Source organism: Mobula hypostoma, chromosome 1, assembly GCF_963921235.1.
Source record: "Mobula hypostoma chromosome 1, sMobHyp1.1, whole genome shotgun sequence".
Taxonomy (NCBI): domain Eukaryota; kingdom Metazoa; phylum Chordata; class Chondrichthyes; order Myliobatiformes; family Myliobatidae; genus Mobula; species Mobula hypostoma.
This window is the reverse complement of record NC_086097.1, coordinates 41,464,463-41,483,993: the sequence shown is the minus strand read 5'-3', so window position 1 is coordinate 41,483,993 and position 19,531 is coordinate 41,464,463. Positions and strand designations below refer to the sequence as shown.

Sequence of the window (19,531 nt, the reverse complement as noted above, 5' to 3'; positions counted from 1 at the left end):
CCACACTTAGGTTGGAGGAATGTCACTTTATATTCCATTTGGGTAACCTCCAACCTGATGGCAGGAACATCGATTTCTCAGACTTCCGATAATGCCCACAACCACCCCCCACCCTTCTTCTCCATTTCCCATCCCCTTTTCCCTCTCTCACTTCACCCCACCAATCAACTTCCCAGCTCTTTACTTCATTCCTCTCCCTCCAGGTTTCACTTATCTTGTGATTTTCTCTCTCCTCCCCCTACCTTTTAAATCTACTCCTCAGCTTTTTTTTCTCCAGTCCTGCCAAAGCATTTCGGCCCGAAATGTTGACTGTACATTTTTCTATAGTTGCTGCCTGGCCTGCTGGGTTCCTCCAGCATTTTGTGTATGTTACTTGATTGGCTGATTATATATTTACATTAATGAGCAAGTGTACAGGTATCCCTAATTGGACATTGAGTGTACATTAACCTATTCCACCATCGTATCCAAGTCTTTCCTCTTGTATAGTCCATAAGCCTTCATTTTTCTTGTATTCATTTGCCTTTCTAAGAGTCTCTTAAATGTCCCTCATTGGCCTCTACTACCACCTCAGGTAGTGTGTTCCATGCATCCTCTGTGTGGGGTGGGGGCAGAAACTGCCTCTGATTTCCCCTAAACTTTCACCCCGCTTAGCTTTAACAGATGTCTTCTCGTATTGGCCATTGCAACCCTGGGAAACACGCTGCCTGGCCACTCTGCTATGCCTCTCATACAAAATCACCTCTCGTCCTCCTTCGCTCTAAAGAGAAACTCCCTAGCTCACTAAACCTATCCTCATATTCTCTAATCCAGGCAACATCCTGACAACCCTCTGCACCCTCTCTGAAGCGTTCTAAAATGAGGTGACTGGAACTGAATATAATATTCTGAGGGTGGTTTAACAAGTTTTATACAGCTGCAAAATAATCTCACAGCTCTTGAGCTCAATCCCCTGACTAATGAAGGCCAATATTCCATACACTGCCTTTACATCTCAACTTTGAGATATCTATGGATTTGGACCCTGTCATTGTACTTTGCCTTCAGCTTTGATCTTCATTTGACATGTTTCCAGATTGAACTCCATCAGCTAAATCTCCAACCAGCTCTGCATCCTGCAACATGTACCTTTGTAACTTAACACAACCTTCCACACCAACAACAACACCACCAATTTTCATGTCATCTGTAAACTTACTAACATACCCTTCCACTTCCTTATTCAAGTCAATTATAAAAAAAAGTCAAAGTTCAGAGTTCCCAGAATAGATCCCCGCAGAACTCCACTAGTCACCAACATCTAGGCAGAATATGCTCCACCTACTGCCATTCTCCGCCTTCCGTGGCCTAGCCAGTTCCAAATCTACACAGCCAAATTTTCATCAATCCCATGCCTCATGACTTGCTGTAAGAGCCAACCATGGAGCAACTTGTCATACGCCTTAGTAAAATCTATATACACCACATCCACCGCTCTACCTTCATCAATTGTCTGTTGCCTGGGGATTTGAAGATGCTTGTTTAGGCGCGTTAAACAGGTTATTCGCAGTGATCTCATAAAGACTTTGCATGAACCAACTGTAAGTTCTGGGAAATTTACCAATACAGCAAGCTCCAAGACTGAGTGAGCATAGGCCTTTGCTTTTCATGCTTGATATTGCAGATTGTGCACTGGAAACTCTGCAAGTTGACTTGTGAGGGTGAGAGAGCAGAGATTGTGCAGAGGTGGGGTGAGAAATTGCAAAGGGTTGGAAGGAAGATCAGGAGGCTAATAACATTAATGCAATCTGTGGCCGTGTCAGGCCTAATTATGAGCGGAAGGGTCAAGATCAGTGGCTAGAAAGCTGATCATAGGTGGACAGGATGACGTGTATGGACAGAGGGGTTAAGGTTGATTGTAGTTGGAGAGTTTATGAGATTGAGGTTGGTAATTGAAAGGTTAGGTCTGATCACAGTGGAGGAGCCCACATTGGTGGGTGAAGTTTGTGTGGGGCCAGTAAAGAGAGGTCGACAAAGGTGTCAGGACCATCAACTGTGTGGAATTGTACAGCTACATTCCCATTTTCCATAAGATTTATTTTTCATTAACATTGGAGTGGGTTGAGCATATAAACACGATGCTATGCAATTCATTTTCTGGTAAAATATATTGAATGTAGCACGAACAGGTGAGAGTATTCACAAAAGGTTCTAGTACTGGAATGCTGCACAGCTTGGCTTTCAACTCATATTGTTTTGATGTCCATTGCTTTGTTTGCAATTTATAACTGGTGACTTTTTGATATCATTGCATGTCTTGAGAAGACTCTGGTACAGGAGACTGGATATATATTTAGTAATTCATTGAAAGCCATACTATGAAAACCTATCAAGATCCTATTATGAAGAGTCACATAGAATCAAGGAGTATTTCAGCTCACTAAAATCAACATGGAAATGGATTGCTTTATATGTGCATGTAATATTAATGTTAGTTTCTATGATTTAAAGCTATGTGCAACAAAAATCAATTGCAGAAATTACCTCAAGCAATTCAAATTTTCATGGCTCTCTGCAGCAATTTTCAGAATGCGAAATACTATTGCATGACAGTTCTTACCGTCGGTGTACTTAATGACTCGGATGGTGGAATCGCCTTCCCCGAATCGTGTAATAGGTGTCAGGCGAACCTCGTAGGCCTCCGGCTTCAGGAGTTCTGTGAGATTGTGTGTGATTAACTCCCCTGTCTGGATCATTGTATTCATGGAGATTTCTTGTTCCCACCAGCGCTGCTGGCCAGTCTGAAGAGAAAGCAAAGAATGAGATTGATTAGCAGTGAGAGTTACTCTAACAGTTTATTTTTAGAATTGTGTTAAAACGTGGGGAATTGGAGATGGAGAGTCACTTTAAAATACTTGCTTCATTTTGAGCTTGATGTAAGAAAGATTAAACTCTCCATTCTGTATTAAGACCAAGAAAGCAATTGTTACACAGGCAAATTTCTACCTCCATTGCTGGCCTGACTTGCACATGAATGAAATAAATTTATATACAGTAGTGAAGGAGGAAAGGTCTAGTGGATTTGGGGCAACAGGTTAACCCTTGAGCGGAAAGTAAAATGGCTTCTGAGCAGACTTCAGACAAAGGATTTTGGAAACCCATTTGCAGTGTGTGGTTCAACTCGGGACAGCAAGGTTTGATGGAAGACAGGTCTTGAGGAGATATTAAGGGGTAATATAAAGCTGAGATCAAGTCACAGAATTGAAACGGTGATATCATTGTGGCTAATAGAACATTCAAGACAACTCTAGAACAATAGGGCACCACGGGGATTCATCTGAGAGCCCATAGAAATGATGATGCACAGTTACACTACAGTGGCTGTTGGAATTCCTTCATGCAGCCAGTCCATCTCCACCTGCTGTCAGGGTCACACTTCTGCTAAAGGATGCACAGTGATGCTGAGGTGATGGATTCCAAAATGGCATTTCACTGATACTTGTTCATAGTGAAATCCAGATGTACTATTCCTGCAGCAAAAGATTCTGCACCAGCCCCTACCCTGTTCCCTTAGCACAGGCATCATTTCGGAATTCCAAGGACACACACAAGGCCCTTTCAATATTGCTTTCAAGTGCAACTTTCCACCAGAGGCCATACCTGTCTGGTTCAAACTGAGCATGCAAGTCAGGAGTCAGTGAGGAATTCCCAATAAGGTCAGAATAACGTTGTGTAATCTGCTTTCAGTAGTTTTTTATTACTGATGTTATCAAGATTAATAACTCAGGAATGTGATTCACGTCTCTGGATGGACACATTGCATCATTCAGGAAGCTCGTAGAGGATAAGACAATCTGCCCGATGCATCCAGTCTTGAATTATGCACACACTTCTCCACTAGCACCAGGTTTCCAAACCATACTATATCTATAAATACATTTCCAACAATCAGTCAATGTTTCGTTGTCTCTATCTTTCAATCTTCTACAGCTTGGAAGGACAAAGACCCATAGACTAATGGGATTTTTATCAGCTTCAAGTCACACACCTCCTTGGCCTGAACACATACCACATATCCTTCACCGCTGCTGGATTTCCTGCCTAATAACAGTGCAGCAGCACATTCAACACAGGGACACCAGTTCAGAAAGATAGCTCACCACCCCTTAAGGGCCGACTTGGATGGGCAAATCATGCTGGTGTTGCCAAGAATGAAATAATAATAATAACAATATGTTATCAGCCTGTCAGAATCAAGTTTTCAGCTACATAATTATGCTGAAATTGGTTGTGGTTTACACTTGAATGGTACTCAGCTCTGTGAAGAAACACTTGAAAAGGCTGCCATATTACAGTTCAGTGTGCTCTTGACCATTCCCCAAATTATACTTGTTAGGAGAAAAACAAACCAGGGAATGCTCAGCAGGTTGGAGAGTGTCTGTTAAAAGAGAAACAACATCAAAGCTTCAAGCTGAAGACATTTGTCAGAACTGGGAAGGAGAGGAAACAATTTAGAGTTACTAATAGGGTGGGGTGGAAGGAGGAATGGATGGGAAAAAGGGACTACTATATATCCAATAGAGTGAGGTGCCTTTTGTCGGATTCAGTAACTTAAAACTAACATGTGCTCTCCCTTATTCCCATCTCTGACCAAGTGGCTTCAACCTGAAATATTGACTTCTCTTTCCACAGTTATCACCTCACCTGAATTCTCCACATTTCCTGTATGTATTTCAGATTATATTCTAGCATCTGCAGCATAATTTTAATATTTCATTTACTGTATTCAGGGTTCAGGGTGGGTAGTGATTTATTGCTCTAGGTGTTGCTTAATAGACTTCACTCCCGCATCTCACATTCTTCATAGCTCTGAACTTAAACAGGTGTGGATCTGTGTGGTTTGTTTTGTTGTCCAAGGTCACAGGTAGCAGATATAGCATAGAAACAGTCCCTTTGGCCTACTGAGTCCAAATTGACCATTACACCATCCACTTGCACTTATCCTAGTCTGATCTCATTCTTTTTTATTTTCACTATATTTCCATCAGAGATAGCGGGGCAGAGATAAGTCTCTACCAAAGGAGGGATAAGGTGCCCCTTCCTTCTGCTAGTCTCCTTACCACGGTCACATGAAGCCCTGCAAGCAGGTGGTAGATGATCATATAAGTAGCTAGTTCATATCACAAGTCCTGTTTATGCGACCGGTGACCCAAGGCAGACAACCCTGGAAAAGTATTGATAATGGCTGAGCTCACCTGTCTTACAAAGAAAATGTCCAGAAGAAGGCAATGGCAAACTACTTCTGAAGAAAAATTTGCCAAGAACAATCATGGTCATGGAAAAACCGTGGTTGCCCATGTCATACACCATAGCATATAAGGAATGGATGATTCCCATCAACTTCCAGCAGATTCTAGCATTCACCAAAACACAGGGAACTACAGTGGCCAATTAGCATTGATCAGTAAAGCACCGGAGGGTTAAAGTAAGGCATGAGTTTGCTCTAGCAGACAACGTAAAGTAGAATTCCAAAGTCTTCTACAGGTAGAGCAAAAGGATAGCAAGGGACAAAATTGGTCCTCTGGAAGATCAGAGTGGTTATCTAGTCCTGGAGCTGAAATTGATGGAAACGATCTTAGATGGATTTTTTGCATCTGTATTTACTTGGGAGATAGACACAGGCTATAGAAGTGAGGCAAAGCAGCAGTAAGGTCATGGACCATATGCAGATTGCAGATGAGGAGCTGTTTGATGTCTTGAGGGAAATTAGGATGGATAAAACGCCAGGGCTTGACAATGGGCTCCCTTGGACTCTGTAAGAGGCTAGTGCAGGATCCTAGCACAGATATTTAAAATGTGCTTAGCCAAAGGTGAGGTGCTGGAGGATTGGAGGATTGTTAATGCGCTATTGTTTCAGAAGGGCTTTAAGAATAAGCCAGGAAATGAGGCTGATATCAGTAGTGAGAAAGTTATTGGATAGTTTTCGAAGGAACTGGATATAGAAGTATTTTGATATTCAGGGACTGATTAGAGATAATCAACATTGCTTTGTTTGTGTTAGGTTATGTTTAAACAACCTTGTAGAGTTTTTAAGGGAAGTTACCAGGAACATTGATGAAGGCAAAGCAGTGGATGTTATCTACATGAATTTTAGCAAGGCATTCAATAAAGTCCCACATAGCAGGTTGGTCAGGAATCTTGAGTTGCTTGTCATTCAAGATGCGGTTGTAAATTTTATCAGACATTGGCTTTATGGGAGAAGCCAAAGAGTGGTAGTAGATGGTTGCTTCTCTGACTGGCGGCCTGTGGAGTGCCATAAAGATCGGTGTTGGGTTTATTGTTGTTTGTCATCTGAGTGTGCATGATAATGTGGTAAATTTGAACATCAGATTTGCATATAAAACCAAGATTAGGTGTGTAGTGGACAGCGAGGAAGACTATCAAAACTTGTAGTGGGATATGGATCAGCTGGAAAAATGGACTGTAAGATGCAGGTGAAATCTAATGCAGACAAATGTGAGGTGTTGCATTTAGTGAGGACAATCCAGGGTAGGAACTGCATAGTGAGTAGTAGGGCACTACGGTGTGCGATAGAACAGAGGGATCTGGGAATACAGATCCATTATTCCCTTGAAAGTGGTGTCATAGGTAGATAGGGTGGTAAAGAAAGCTTTTGGCACATTGGCCTTCATAAATTTAAGTCCTGAGTACAGGAATTGGGATGGTATGTTGAAGTTGTATATAGCATTAGTGAGGCCTAACTTTGAGTATTTGCTGTTTTGGTCATCTACTACAAGAAAGATGTCAATAAGATAGTAAGAGAATTTACAAGGATGCTGCCAGGACTTGAGGATCTAAGTTCCAGGAAAAAGTTGAATAGGTTAGAACTTTATTCTCCAGAGCCTGGAAGAATGAGGGAAGATTTGATAGAGGTACACAAATTTATGAGTGGTGTAGACAGAGCAAATGCAGGCAGGCTTTTTCCACTGAGGTTGGGCAGTATGAAAAGTGGAGGTCATGGGCTAAGGGCGAAAGATTTTTGGAGAACATGAGGGGAATCTTCTTTATTCAGAGGGTCATGAGAGTGTGAGATGAGCTGTCGGTGGAAGTGGTAGATGTGCATGGACCAGATGGGCCGAAGAGCCTATTTCTGTGCTGTAGTGCTCTACGACTCTAAGAATAAACCCTTGGCTCATGATGTTATAGTAAACTAATTAAACTAGTAATTAAGTGCACAACTGAACTAGAGTAGCACATAATGGAGGAACTCAGTAGGTCAGATAGTATCTATAGAGAGGATTGAACAGTCATCTGATTAAACCAATCCCTCTACCAACACAATGCTCATATCTCTCCATTCTATGCACATTCCTGTGCCTACACAAGAGGCTCTTAAATGTCACTACTGTATTTGCCTTGATTACCACCATATTCCTAGCTGGCTGGTGGTGTAGTGGCATCAGCACCAGACTTCAATGTGAATGGTCCCGAGTTGTAATCAACCAGTTCCTTGCACGCTTTCCATCAGTGCTGGGTGAGTGTCCAGCTAGCTACTCGGCATCACAACAAAAACAGTCAAATGCTATGGAAATGCTAATTAAAACCATTAAAGCAAACATAAAAAAGTAAAAAATGAGCTTTCTTCCTTGCCATTATACCATTGGCAAAGCAGTGAATCAATATGTGGATAATGCTTGCAGTCACGAGCACTAAGCACTTGGGGTACCTCAGCAAGCTTCCACTACACCACTGAACTTGAGGCAGAGTCCAGCGAGGAAATTAGCAGTGGAGCTCGGACAATGACACTGGGATCTCTGCACACGGAACTGCTTGGAAATGTCGGCAATATCTGGGCCATATTGTTCAGTCAGTAAGTGCTAAACTGACTTGCAAAACTGAGCTGGAGTGTTACTCTGTAGGCTTCTGAAAGCCCTTGAACAATACCACAGAAGATGCTTAAAGATTTTGAGGATCATCTGGCAGGACAGATGCACTTACACCAGTGTACTAGAGGCTAACATGAACAGCATCTCCACCACCGTAAAATAATACATAGTTCGTGTCATTGGGATGCCTAACTCGTGTCTCCCCAAACAGATTCTTTACTCCCAGTTGACAGAAGGTCAGCAAGTCCCTGACGGGCAAAGGAAATGCTTCAAAAATTACATCAAAATCAGCCTGAAGAAATTCAATGTTACATCTAAAAACATTGCACTTGGTAGATACACCGGAGGAAATCTGTTCTTGAGGGAGATGTGCTACATGAGAACGACCTCTGCTGTGCCATAGAGAACAAGAGGTAGCTGCAAAAAGAGAGAATAAACAACAAAAAGCCTGACAATGAACCACAGCCACCACTTACTCTTGCCCATACTGCACCAGAATCTCTGGATCCTGGATCAGCCTCTACAGCCATAGGAGGACACACTGACAGACAACCCCTGAGGAAAACATCATACTCGACTCGAGAGATTGCACTACTGCAAGTCCTATGCATAAATTTCTTCCTCATTAAAACTAGGTTACTGTTCAAGTTAATTCTTTCACAGTTGAAAACACAAGAAAGAACTGTTACAGAGTATGCTACAAGGACAATATGGTTACTGATGAAGGCTGCATCAGCATTTGTATTTATGCTGTCACATCATAACCACAAGCAATACTGTCACCACTGAGACACAGAATAGCTTTCCAGTCATGACGACAATGTCCACGATTCAAATGCTTCATAGCTTTCCATTCTTACATGTTTAAGAGAGTGAATAGATGCTGTCATTACAATAAAGAGAAAATAATTTGCATATCTGAATACAAAAGAAATTCAGCGCTTTATGGGAGCAAATAAAACTACTGGTTAAACCAAGTGAGACAATAGACCATGTGTCATGTCAGGGAAGTTGCTGAGATGCACATAGGATTTTCAACTCCCCTGCAGTCAATAATGTAATTTACAGTTCTGAATTCAATTATTGTTTATCATTTCTATAAAAATTATAATTTCATGGGTTTCTGCTCTCCTGTTATGAACTCTTTGAATATGATAATATGTCATGCAGAAGGAAAATTAAACAGCTGGAGGGCTTTATTCTACAGTTGATTGGCGGTTCAAAATAACCCTACAGAGTTAATTAATATGAACGAAGTTACATTCCAGTTATATAAAAGGGTTCAGAGATCAGTTCACTTTTATTATAAAGATAAATTCACTGAGCTAAATTATGGCTGTTAAGACTGTGTTTGCTACTTAACACTCTAATGTATTAGCACCCAATCTTAAAATCTTTAATGCTATAAAACTGAGAAACTGCAAATATAAATGGAACTTCTGACAAATGGAGCAGCACTCAATGTTTTGTATCAGCCCCAAAATCTATCCTTAGTAAGTCCAGTTATTGATCTAAGTGGAAAGTTCAAATCAGATATTCATTTGAATCTCCAGGTGGACCTTCCTGCTCATTCCCAGGTGTTTTGTTTAAAATAGTTTATAACTGTGATCAGTTGCTGGTAGAAACAACTTGGGCAGAAATGCAAGAAGATTGAGCTTGACATGTTTAACCCAAAATACGCTGTCCTATTGGACACATAACAGGTTCCAGCACAAACAATGGGTTCCTACATCATGGTCATTCCAACAATTGGACCAGGTAGTAGTTTTAAGTAACAACTGTGACTGCAAGACTTCTGCATTTGACAGTAAAAATGTGGTTCCTTTGATAAATGTGACTTATTTGCTCACTATAAGACAACGTGGATAACATTTTTGTCTTGTAATCGATTTTGCTCATTTTTGGTACATTAACTGGATGACACATTTTGTTTTCATGTCCGATTGAGCATTTTCAAGAACAAAAAAAATCACAAAATTGGGAAAACTTTGCTTGAAACATTTGTAATTATAATTTCATTCATTAAGAAATCATTAAATCAAAACCTGTGTAATTAAGCATGTATTTGCCAGCTGACTCAGGGTCATTGCTATTAAAGAACTCTCTCCTTGACCACCTAGAATCTGGAAATAACGGGAGATAGGTTGTAGGAAAAGATTGGATGTGGCTAAAGAGCCTTCAGAAAGAGAAGATTAAAGATTAGATTTATTTGTTAAAAGTACATCAAAATATTCAGTGAAACGTGTTGATTGCGTTAAATCAAATCGGAGAAACGACACCATGCTTCCAACACCAACACAGTACGGCCAAAACATATTAACCCTAACCCTACACCTTTAGAATGTGGGAGGAAACTGGAGCACGTGGAGGACATCCACACGGGAGGAGTACAAACTCCATACGCACAGTGGTGGGAATGGAAACCTGATCAGTGATCATTGGCGCTGTAGAGCAATTGTACTAACCATTGTTACTGTGCCATTTCTACTGTACTGACCCAAACACATAGGGTTGGCCAATTGGGCCATGTCACAAAGGAAGGGACCCCAAGCTCCAGGTGTCTGTGTCATGAAAATTATACAGTTTTGATGTGATTTCAAGGCTGGTAGCTGCAAAACCTTTAATTCATTGTCGTTATGGGGCAATGCCTTAAATTGTGCATGATTCACTGTTTACAATATGATTTTACCCTGAGTTAGAAACAAAGGACATGGATTACAATGTTTTGATTTAAATTTGCTGCCAAATAATCAAACTGATGATGTCAGCCAATGTACAGGTTATGATGGATTAAATGACAGTGTGCTGGAATGAATTGCGACAGAAAGAACTTGGACCAACTTCACAACGACATGTTCTTGTTGCAGGATTTATGCTTAAAATAAAGATGTAATTGGATCCAATTTTTAGCAAAACACACACAAAATGCTGGAGGAACTCAGTGGGCCAATTTCTAGGCATTGCTTTCGCAAACTACCATATTCCCTAAGTATCTGCAAGCATATTCATTGCACCCTAGACATACCACAATCGTGAATGCAAATTTTTTTGCACCATCAGCCTGGATACTCGCTGGGGTTCGGTAACAGTAAACATCCCCCGTGACCCACAGTGACCATGAACTAGGTAAACAACAACGAAACCCATTGCATCGTGAGCTGGAACCATTGCTCTGTACATGACAATCTGGACTCTACAAGAGACCTCTCTGTTTGGGAATTGACTGAGATTTAGACTTCTATAAAATGTATTTTTTTAACTTACTGATAAAATTTTAACGATAATGAACAATGATATACAGATATCTTCTTCCCGATGTGGCAGGCGACAGAGACCTACACTGTCTTTCTCACCACAGGCATTAAACAGAGGATGTTTGCCATAGCTTCATTAGCTTTAACTGCTTGTCACCACATTTTCATTTGTGAGCTGGAAAAGTGAATGTGACAACAAACGACTCTTAGGGTTAAAACAGAGCCTGCCACAAAAAGGCAGCTCAACGAGTTACAAAGTGACACAGGAACAAATGGGTGGCTGCATCTCAGTAATTAGCTCAACCATTATTCTGAAAAAGACATTGCCAACCTTTCTGGTTCGCTCCAGCATCTCAGGGAAATGCCTCCAAGGCAAATTGCTACATCAAACCTGGAGGAAACTCATGCAAGAGGATATTAGAATATAGTTATTGATAATAATTATAAAAATAATGGACATGGAGGCATGAGGAAGAGAGTTAATTTTGCAAAAGTTAAAAAGCTGTCCAATTTGGATATTTATTTCTAATTCTTATGGGAAGGTGGCTCCTCACCTCCTCTCTCCCCGGGTTTTGTAAGTAGCTGATCTCCTGAAACTCTCCAGCAGCCTCTATTTAACTCAATGAAATGCTTATTTAAGAACACTGGCCTCAAATAACATTTGGGCAATTATTTTAACAGGTAGCTAGTGTCAAACCTGCCTGCAGTTGGCATTCAGTATCCCATTCAGAGAAGGGGACTGGCGCAAATATTCATTAATTGTGGACATCCACTCCTCCTGGAAGAACATTGATTCTGACAACTCTGCATGGCTCAGCTGACATCTGACTCTAACTATAATTGACAGTGGGGAATAAGCCCATGCATTTTGATCCATTCGATGTTGCAGTGTCACGTCATGTTGGTCCTCATTTCTTTTGAAAAGTTAATTATATACACAGAACAAATTCAGCAATGCTATTAGTACTCTGCGCCATTTACATTTCAAAACTTTTCAAATATTTGTATGACCTGGGCTGTTTTTGAATATTCCTACATCTTCACCTGATTCCATGTTTTTCTGTATAGTGTACATTTGACTTGAAACTCACTGTAGTTGCTCAGTTCAGCACAAGGAGAGCCCAAACTGTTCTCTGCTTCTACCTCTTTATAGACATACCTTCTTAATCTCTCCATTCTATTTTCCGTCATTTTTCTTCCTATGCATGCACACATTTACCGAGGCACAACCAGCAATAGCCTGCAGGGGTCTGGACAAAGTCATCACTATCAGAACTAATGAGATCTGCTAACATAATGAAAAAAGATGATAAAGTTATGCTTTGAGTTCCTGTGGCTTCTGTATGTTATTAGAAGTAAATAAATATTGCATTTTTACTCAAGATATAAGTGATATAGCTCACTGCCTATCAAGCATTTGGGAATTCTAAGATCAATAACAACATTCTTTAAATGTATACTTCAGTTGTTAAAGCGGCCAAAGGCAGAAGAAGTGAGTGAAATTACTCCTGACAATAAATAGAACTAAATTGGCCCATAAGTGCTGTTTCTTTATAGAGAAAAATATCAGAAGTTGTATATCGTTCTAAGGGCACTTTTTACATACTTCGCATTTGTCTTTGCCAGGGATGACACCTCTTCTAAAATAGTAGCAAAGCATAAAATAGTTGAGGCATTGGATGCAATAAAAAACGTTACCAGGAATATTTTAGAAAATTTAACTTAAAAGTGGTTATGTTACCAGTTTCAGATGGAATATATCATTAAATTTTGAAGTATTTATTGGAGGAAATCAAAGTGGAACTGACTGTGAATTTCCAGTGGTCTATGGATACTGGAGTGATTGCCAGTAAACTGAAGAAGAGTAAATGTCACTCTATTGTTCAAAGAAGAAGTAAAAATAAATAAATATATGCCAAGCATACAAGCCTCAGTAGTAGAAAAGCTTTAGGAGACATTGGTCCAGTCAGGATTGCTCACTAACTGGAGGAAACTTCATACACCTAAGGCAAGCTACCATGAATAGAGTTACACACATAAAAGTTGCTGGTGAACACAGCAGGCCAGGCAGCATCTGTAGGAAGAGGTGCAGTCGACGTTTCAGGCCGAGACCCTTCGTCAGGACTAACTGAAGGAAGTGTGAGTAAGGGATTTGAAAGTTGGAGGGGGAGGGGAAGATCCAAAATGATAGGAGAAGACAGGAGGGGGAGGGATAGAGCCAAGAGCTGGACAGGTGATTGGCAAAAGGGATACGAGAGGATCATGGGACAGGAGGTCCGGGAAGAAAGACAAGGGGGGGGGGACCCAGAGGATGGGCAAGGGGTATATTCAGAGGGACAGAGGGAGAAAAAGGAGAGTGAGAGAAAGAATGTGTGTTTAAAAATAAGTAACAGATGGGGTACGAGGGGGAGGTGGGGCATTAGCGGAAGTTAGAGAAGTCGATGTTCATGCCATCAGGTTAGAGGCTACCCAGACGGAATATAAGGTGTTGTTCCTCCAACCTGAGTGTGGCTTCATCTTTACGGTAGAGGAGGACGTGGATAGACATGTCAGAATGGGAATGGGATGTGGAATTAAAATGTGTGGCCACTGGGAGATCCTGCTTTCTCTGGCGGACAGAGCGTAGATGTTCAGCAAAGCGGTCTCCCAGTCTGCGTCGGGTCTCGCCAATATATAAAAGGCCACATCGGGAGCACCGGACGCAGTATATCACCCCAGCCGACTCACAGGTGAAGTGTTGCCTCACCTGGAAGGACTGTTTGGGGCTCTGAATGGTGGTAAGGGAGGAAGTGTAAGGGCATGTGTAGCACTTGTTCCGCTTACACGGATAAGTGCCAGGAGGGAGATCAGTGGGGAGGGATGGGGGGTACGAATGGACAAGGGAGTTGCGTAGGGAGCGATCCCTGCGGAATGCAGAGAGAGGGGGTGAGGGAAAGATGTGCTTAGTGGTGGGATCCCGTTGGAGGTGGCGGAAGTTACGGAGAATAATATGTTGGACCCGGAGGCTGGTGGGGGGGTAGGTGAGGACCAGGGGAACCCTATTCCTAATGGGGTGGCGGGAGGATGGAGTGAGAGCAGATGTACGTGAAATGGGGGAGATGCGTTTAAGAGCAGAGTTGATAGTGGAGGAAGGGAAGCCCCTTTCTTTAAAAAAGGAAGACATCTCCCTCGTCCTAGAATGAAAAGCCTCATCCTGAGAGCAGATGCGGCGGAAATGGAGGAATTGCGAGCAGGGGATGGCGTTTTTGCAAGAGACAGGGTGAGAAGAGGAATAGTCCAGATAGCTGTGAGAGTCAGTAGGCTTATAGTAGACATCAGTGGATAAGCTGTCTCCAGAGACAGAGACAGAAAGATCTAGAAAGGGGAGGGAGGTGTCGGAAATGGACCAGGTAAACTTGAGGGCAGGGTGAAAGTTGGAGGCAAAGTTAATAAAGTCAACGAGTTCTGCATGCATGCAGGAAGCAGCGCCAATGCAGTCGTCGATGTAGCGAAGGCAAAGTGGGGGACGGATACCAGAATAGGCACGGAACATAGATTGTTGCACAAAGCCAACAAAAAGGCAGGCATAGCTAGGACCCATACGGGTGCCCATAGCTACATCTTTAGTTTGGAGGAAGTGGGAGGAGCCAAAGGAGAAATTATTAAGAGTAAGGACTAATTCCGCTAGACGGAGCAGAGTGGTGGTAGAGGGGAACTGATTAGATCTGGAATCCAAAAAGAAGCGTAGAGCTTTGAGACCTTCCTGATGGGGGGATGGAGGTATATAGGGACTGGACATCCATGGTGAAAAGAAAGCGGTGGGGGCCAGGGAACTTAAAATCATCGAAAAGTTTAAGAGCGTGAGAAGTGTCACGAACATAGGTAGGAAGGGATTGAACAAGGGGGGATAAAACCGTGTCGAGGTATGCAGAAACGAGTTTGGTGGGGCAGGAGCAAGCTGAGACAATAGGTCGGCCAGGACAGGCAGGTTTGTGGATCTTGGGTAGGAGGTAGAAACGGGAAGTGCGAGGTGTGGGAACTATAAGGTTGGTAGCAGTGGATGGGAGATCCCCTGAGCGGATAAAGTCGGTGATGGTGTGGGAGACAATGGCCTGGTGTTCCTTAGTGGGGAACCGATCGAGGGGTAAATAAGAGGAGGTATCCGCGAGTTGTCGCTGTGCCTTGGCAAGGTAGAGGTCAGTACGCCAGACTACAACAGCACCCCCCTTATCGGCGGGTTTAATAATCGGCGGAGGGAGTGGAGAGCAGAGCGTTCCGAAGGAGTGAGGTTGGAATGGGGACAAGGTGCAGTGAAGTCGAGACGGTTGATGTCCCGTCGGCAGTTAGCGATAAAGAGATCCAGAGCAGGCAGAAGACCAGAGCGGGGTGTCCATGAAGAAGAGGAGGGTTGAAGATGGAGAAGGGGTCATCGGTGGGGGTGGAAGAGTCCTTGCCGAAGAAGTAGGCTCGGAGACGGAGGAAGAAAAGTTCCGCATCATGGCGAACATGGAACTCGCTGAGGTGTGGGCGAAGGGGGACAAAGGTGAGGCCCTTACTGAGGACAGAGCATTCTGCCTCCAACAGTTGAAGGTCGGAGGGGTTGGTAAAGACCCGGCATGGATGAGAGCTGGGATCAGAGCGGGGAGGGGGGAGGCTGCGGGTGTCAATGGAGAGGGGAGGGTTGGGGTGAGAGGAAGATGGAGCCTCTGAGGGCCCAGGAGCTGACGGTGGGATCTGAGGGAGACGGGATTGCAGAGTATTGGTGGGGGAAGAGGAGACGGGAGTCACAATAGCAGCACATAAAGACCCGGCCTGGAGTTCAAGGCTGGAATCTTGAGAGCTGGGATCAGAGGCGGGAGGGTTGAATAGAGTTGATGTGGATAATGCTGGCTTCCGGAAATCCTATCAGCAAAGCTGAAGCACATGATATAAGAGGAACATTTAGGGCCTGGGTACAAAGTTGGCTATGAAACAGAGAGCAAAGGATCATGGTGAATGATAATTCTTTACACCAGGGAGGAAAGACAAAACCGTCATTCTCCCAGATTCAGTGTTGAACCCATTGTTGTATTTAATTTATATTAATTCGGCAGATTTGGGGGTGGAAACCACATGTTCTAAATTGGTGGATAATGCAAAACTTACCAGTAGTGTGGAGCGCAAAGAGGACTGTGGTAGCTTACAGCAGGAGGCAAGTAGGTTGGGGGAATGAGCAGATGAATGCCAGCTAAAAATTAATGCATATCAATGTGAAGTGACACATTTTGGAAGGAAGAATAAGGAAAGGGAATGTAGAATAAAGAATACCAGTCTAAAAGGGTTTCAGGAGTAAAGGAAATTGTAGACAGTTTGAGAAAATGTTTAATGAGGCATATATAATTTTGGCTTGCTCAGCAAAGCTAGAGAGCATAAAACAATAAACCTGTGTAAAACATTGGTTTGGTTTTAATCCTGGAAGAAATCAAATTTTGTTAACCCAAAATTCTTATTTCATTTAAATACGTTGTTTCAGGTATCTATATTTTTTTATTTTTTGTGATTAAATTTAATAGATTATAAGATGATGAGAGGCATTGATTGTTTGGATAGTCAGAGGCTTTTTCCCAGGGCTGAAATGGTTAGCACGAGAGGGCACAGTTTTAAGGTGTTTGGAAGTAGGTACAGAGGAGATGTCAGGGGTAAGTTTTTTACACGGAGAGTGGTGAGTGCGTGGAGTGCACCAGCATCCAGCGTTGGTGGCGGAGGCGGATATGATAGGATCTTTTAAGAGACTCTTGGACAGGTACATGGAGCTCAGAAAAATAGAGGGCTATGGCTAACCCTGGGTAATTTCTAAGGTAAGGACATGTTCGGCACAGCTTTGTGGGCCGAAGGGCCTGTATTGTGCTGTAGGTTTTCTATGTTTCTATGATTATATTTTCATTAGTTTTTATATATTCAAACAGTTTGGGAGTGGATTAACATATTTTGAATGTTGGAATTAATAGCTTCTAATAACTCCAGAGTGTGATTCCACTAAGGGGTGTGGTTTGGCTAACAATCAAAGTTTTACCAACTTCTTTGTATTGAGTGCCTCCTGCACATGATGGCATTTATACTTGGAAGGCACAACTGCCAGAATCCTCTAAGAGAACCACAACCTTGTCGTGGTTTGGAGGCTTGTGTGCCTCAATGACCCGGAGATCTATGTTGGCTGGAGTCAGGGCCTTATGCTTTGGCTCTTGGTAGGGTCGACCATGCCAAACAGGTCTAGGGTAGAGGCCAAACTAAGAATGGTCCATCGATCCTCCAAGTTTGAGGGTTCAGCTCAGGGCCAACAATCCTGAGTGATCAAACAAAATTGTTGTGGAAGAAATAATGAAGAATCCTTCTACATCTGTGTGCAACAGTATTCCTGAGTCTCCACCTGGGATTTGCATGACTGACAGTACTGAAAACCGAGAGGAAGCTACTGACATGATCATGGAAGCCATAAATGTTGCGAGCGATGGAGGACCTTCATTGTTGCCCTAAACGCTGCTGGAAAGGGCTCAAAACAGAGGATCAAACCAGGGTTGTACAGAAGAGCTCTTGGCTCATTCATGAGTGCGGCCAGGTCGCTACTGACATGAAAATTGAGACCTATGGTCCAGTTCTGGAATGAAGTTGTAAAATATCAAGAGCACATGTAATGCTGATTGCATGTAGGATTTGAATAAACAGCCTGCTATAATGTCAGTTTTGCCAAGAAGTAGTAAAGAATATCAAATCTAGTGACACCAAAGTGTTATACAGAGTGCTAGAAAAAAAAATGATTGTAATTATTTGGTGAGATTGTTTCTGATGTCATTCCAGTTAGAACATTAGTGATCTCTTTACTTCGTCATCAAACATCACGAGAAAGGCCCTTGACAGCAGAGCGATACTCAAGACTGGAAGGAAAAACAAGGAACAAGATTGTACACAATTGTTTTACTATTACATTTGTACATTTAACACACTAAATAATAGGATCAACTTCCATAAGCAAGATATCATATTACCGGACATCTTGGCAGCTATAGTTGAAATGGAAATAATGGAGAAAATACCTGTTGAAGAGACTTATTTCATCAAAAACTATCAAAATTTGGACTTCCAGTGAGGCATGAGGCAAGATGGTAGCACAGCACTGAGCGCTGACATATAACCCTCCTTTTTCATGTTCCTTAGGGCTCACAGATGGTCTTAATACAAGGTTGAGTTGGAGAAAGATCTAACTAAAGACATGACCTCAAAAAAAGATCCAAATTCAACCAAGAAACAAGATACCAGCAGACGACATCGAGCTAGCGATTCATCCAAGGAAATAGTTATGCTAATTAAGCAAACAATTTGCAACGGAGATGGAATCACTGCAAGAAACGGTAGCCCACATGCTAAAGGAGTCACTGGAAAAAGCTCTCGACCCCATACAGAAGCATATGGCAGAGAATGGCAACATCCTCCGGTTGTTAAAGGAGCAAGCGGACATTCATGCAAAAAAATTTAGCACGGTCTTCAACAAAATAGACAATATTCAGGTTTGCTTACGTACGAGTGAGAACAATACTAGCTCCTGTCTTGCGGAGGTGACTAAGATATGGAAGAAGCTAAACGACTTGGAGGACAGATCCAGGAGAAACAATGTGCGGCTGGTCAACTTGCAGGCGCTGAGGGCGACGATCCGAGAGGTTACCTCCAGGATATGCTACCTAATTGGATTCCAGCGCTCAAGAATTCCCACAGCACTCCTCTGGAGATCGATAGAGCACATAGGATCTTTTCCAACAACACCTCAAGACGGCGGACCATGGTTTTTAGGCTTCTTCGGTACACCAACTGGCAGGCTATCCTGGAGGGTGCCAGGAAAGCCAAACCTACTCTCCCTGATGGCACCCAGCTGCGGTTCTTCACCGACTACAGCCCCGGTACGAGGCAGGAACAACAGGGATACAAGGAGATCCACGCTAAGCTTCGACAGAAGGGGATCAACTCATTCCTCATATACCCAACAATTTTGAGAGTGAATATCAAGGGCATGAAGATGTCGTTTAACTTGGCAGAGGAAGCGAAAGAAGCCCTGAAATCATTGGTGCTGGGAGGTATGGAAGAAGACCCTGGGCAAAGTCCACATGCCCCTCTGGAGGAGATGGAACTGCATTAAGAGCTCGGACCAGCTTGTATGCGCAATCTAACAGGCACGGGCAAGTTAACGTCCTGGGTGTGAAGTTTTCTGGTTATTCTTTTGTTGGAAAGTCATTCAATGCACTTTTGTATTTAGTTAATTAAGGGGCCAATTTGTTTCTGAGTATTGCAAGTCAGAATTTTAAGGTAATGGCTCAGTTAACTTGTTAGTACAAGGATAACATGTTAAGCTGATATAAGTCCGCCTAGAATATACTTTTTATCTTTTACGTTCTAAGGTGATATTCA

At 42.6% G+C, this 19,531-nt stretch overlaps 1 protein-coding gene across 2 annotated transcripts in view; it reads right to left on the bottom strand.

Moving 5' to 3' along the window:
* Window positions 1-19,531, bottom strand: part of mdga2a (MAM domain containing glycosylphosphatidylinositol anchor 2a) — a 1,048,869-nt gene that overhangs the window by 133,488 nt on the left and 895,850 nt on the right. For both annotated transcript variants that reach the window (XM_063047135.1, XM_063047145.1), the window contains exon 11: window positions 2,600-2,780. In XM_063047135.1, the coding sequence (XP_062903205.1) occupies window positions 2,600-2,780 (181 nt within the window). The remainder of the gene's footprint in view (window positions 1-2,599; window positions 2,781-19,531) is intronic.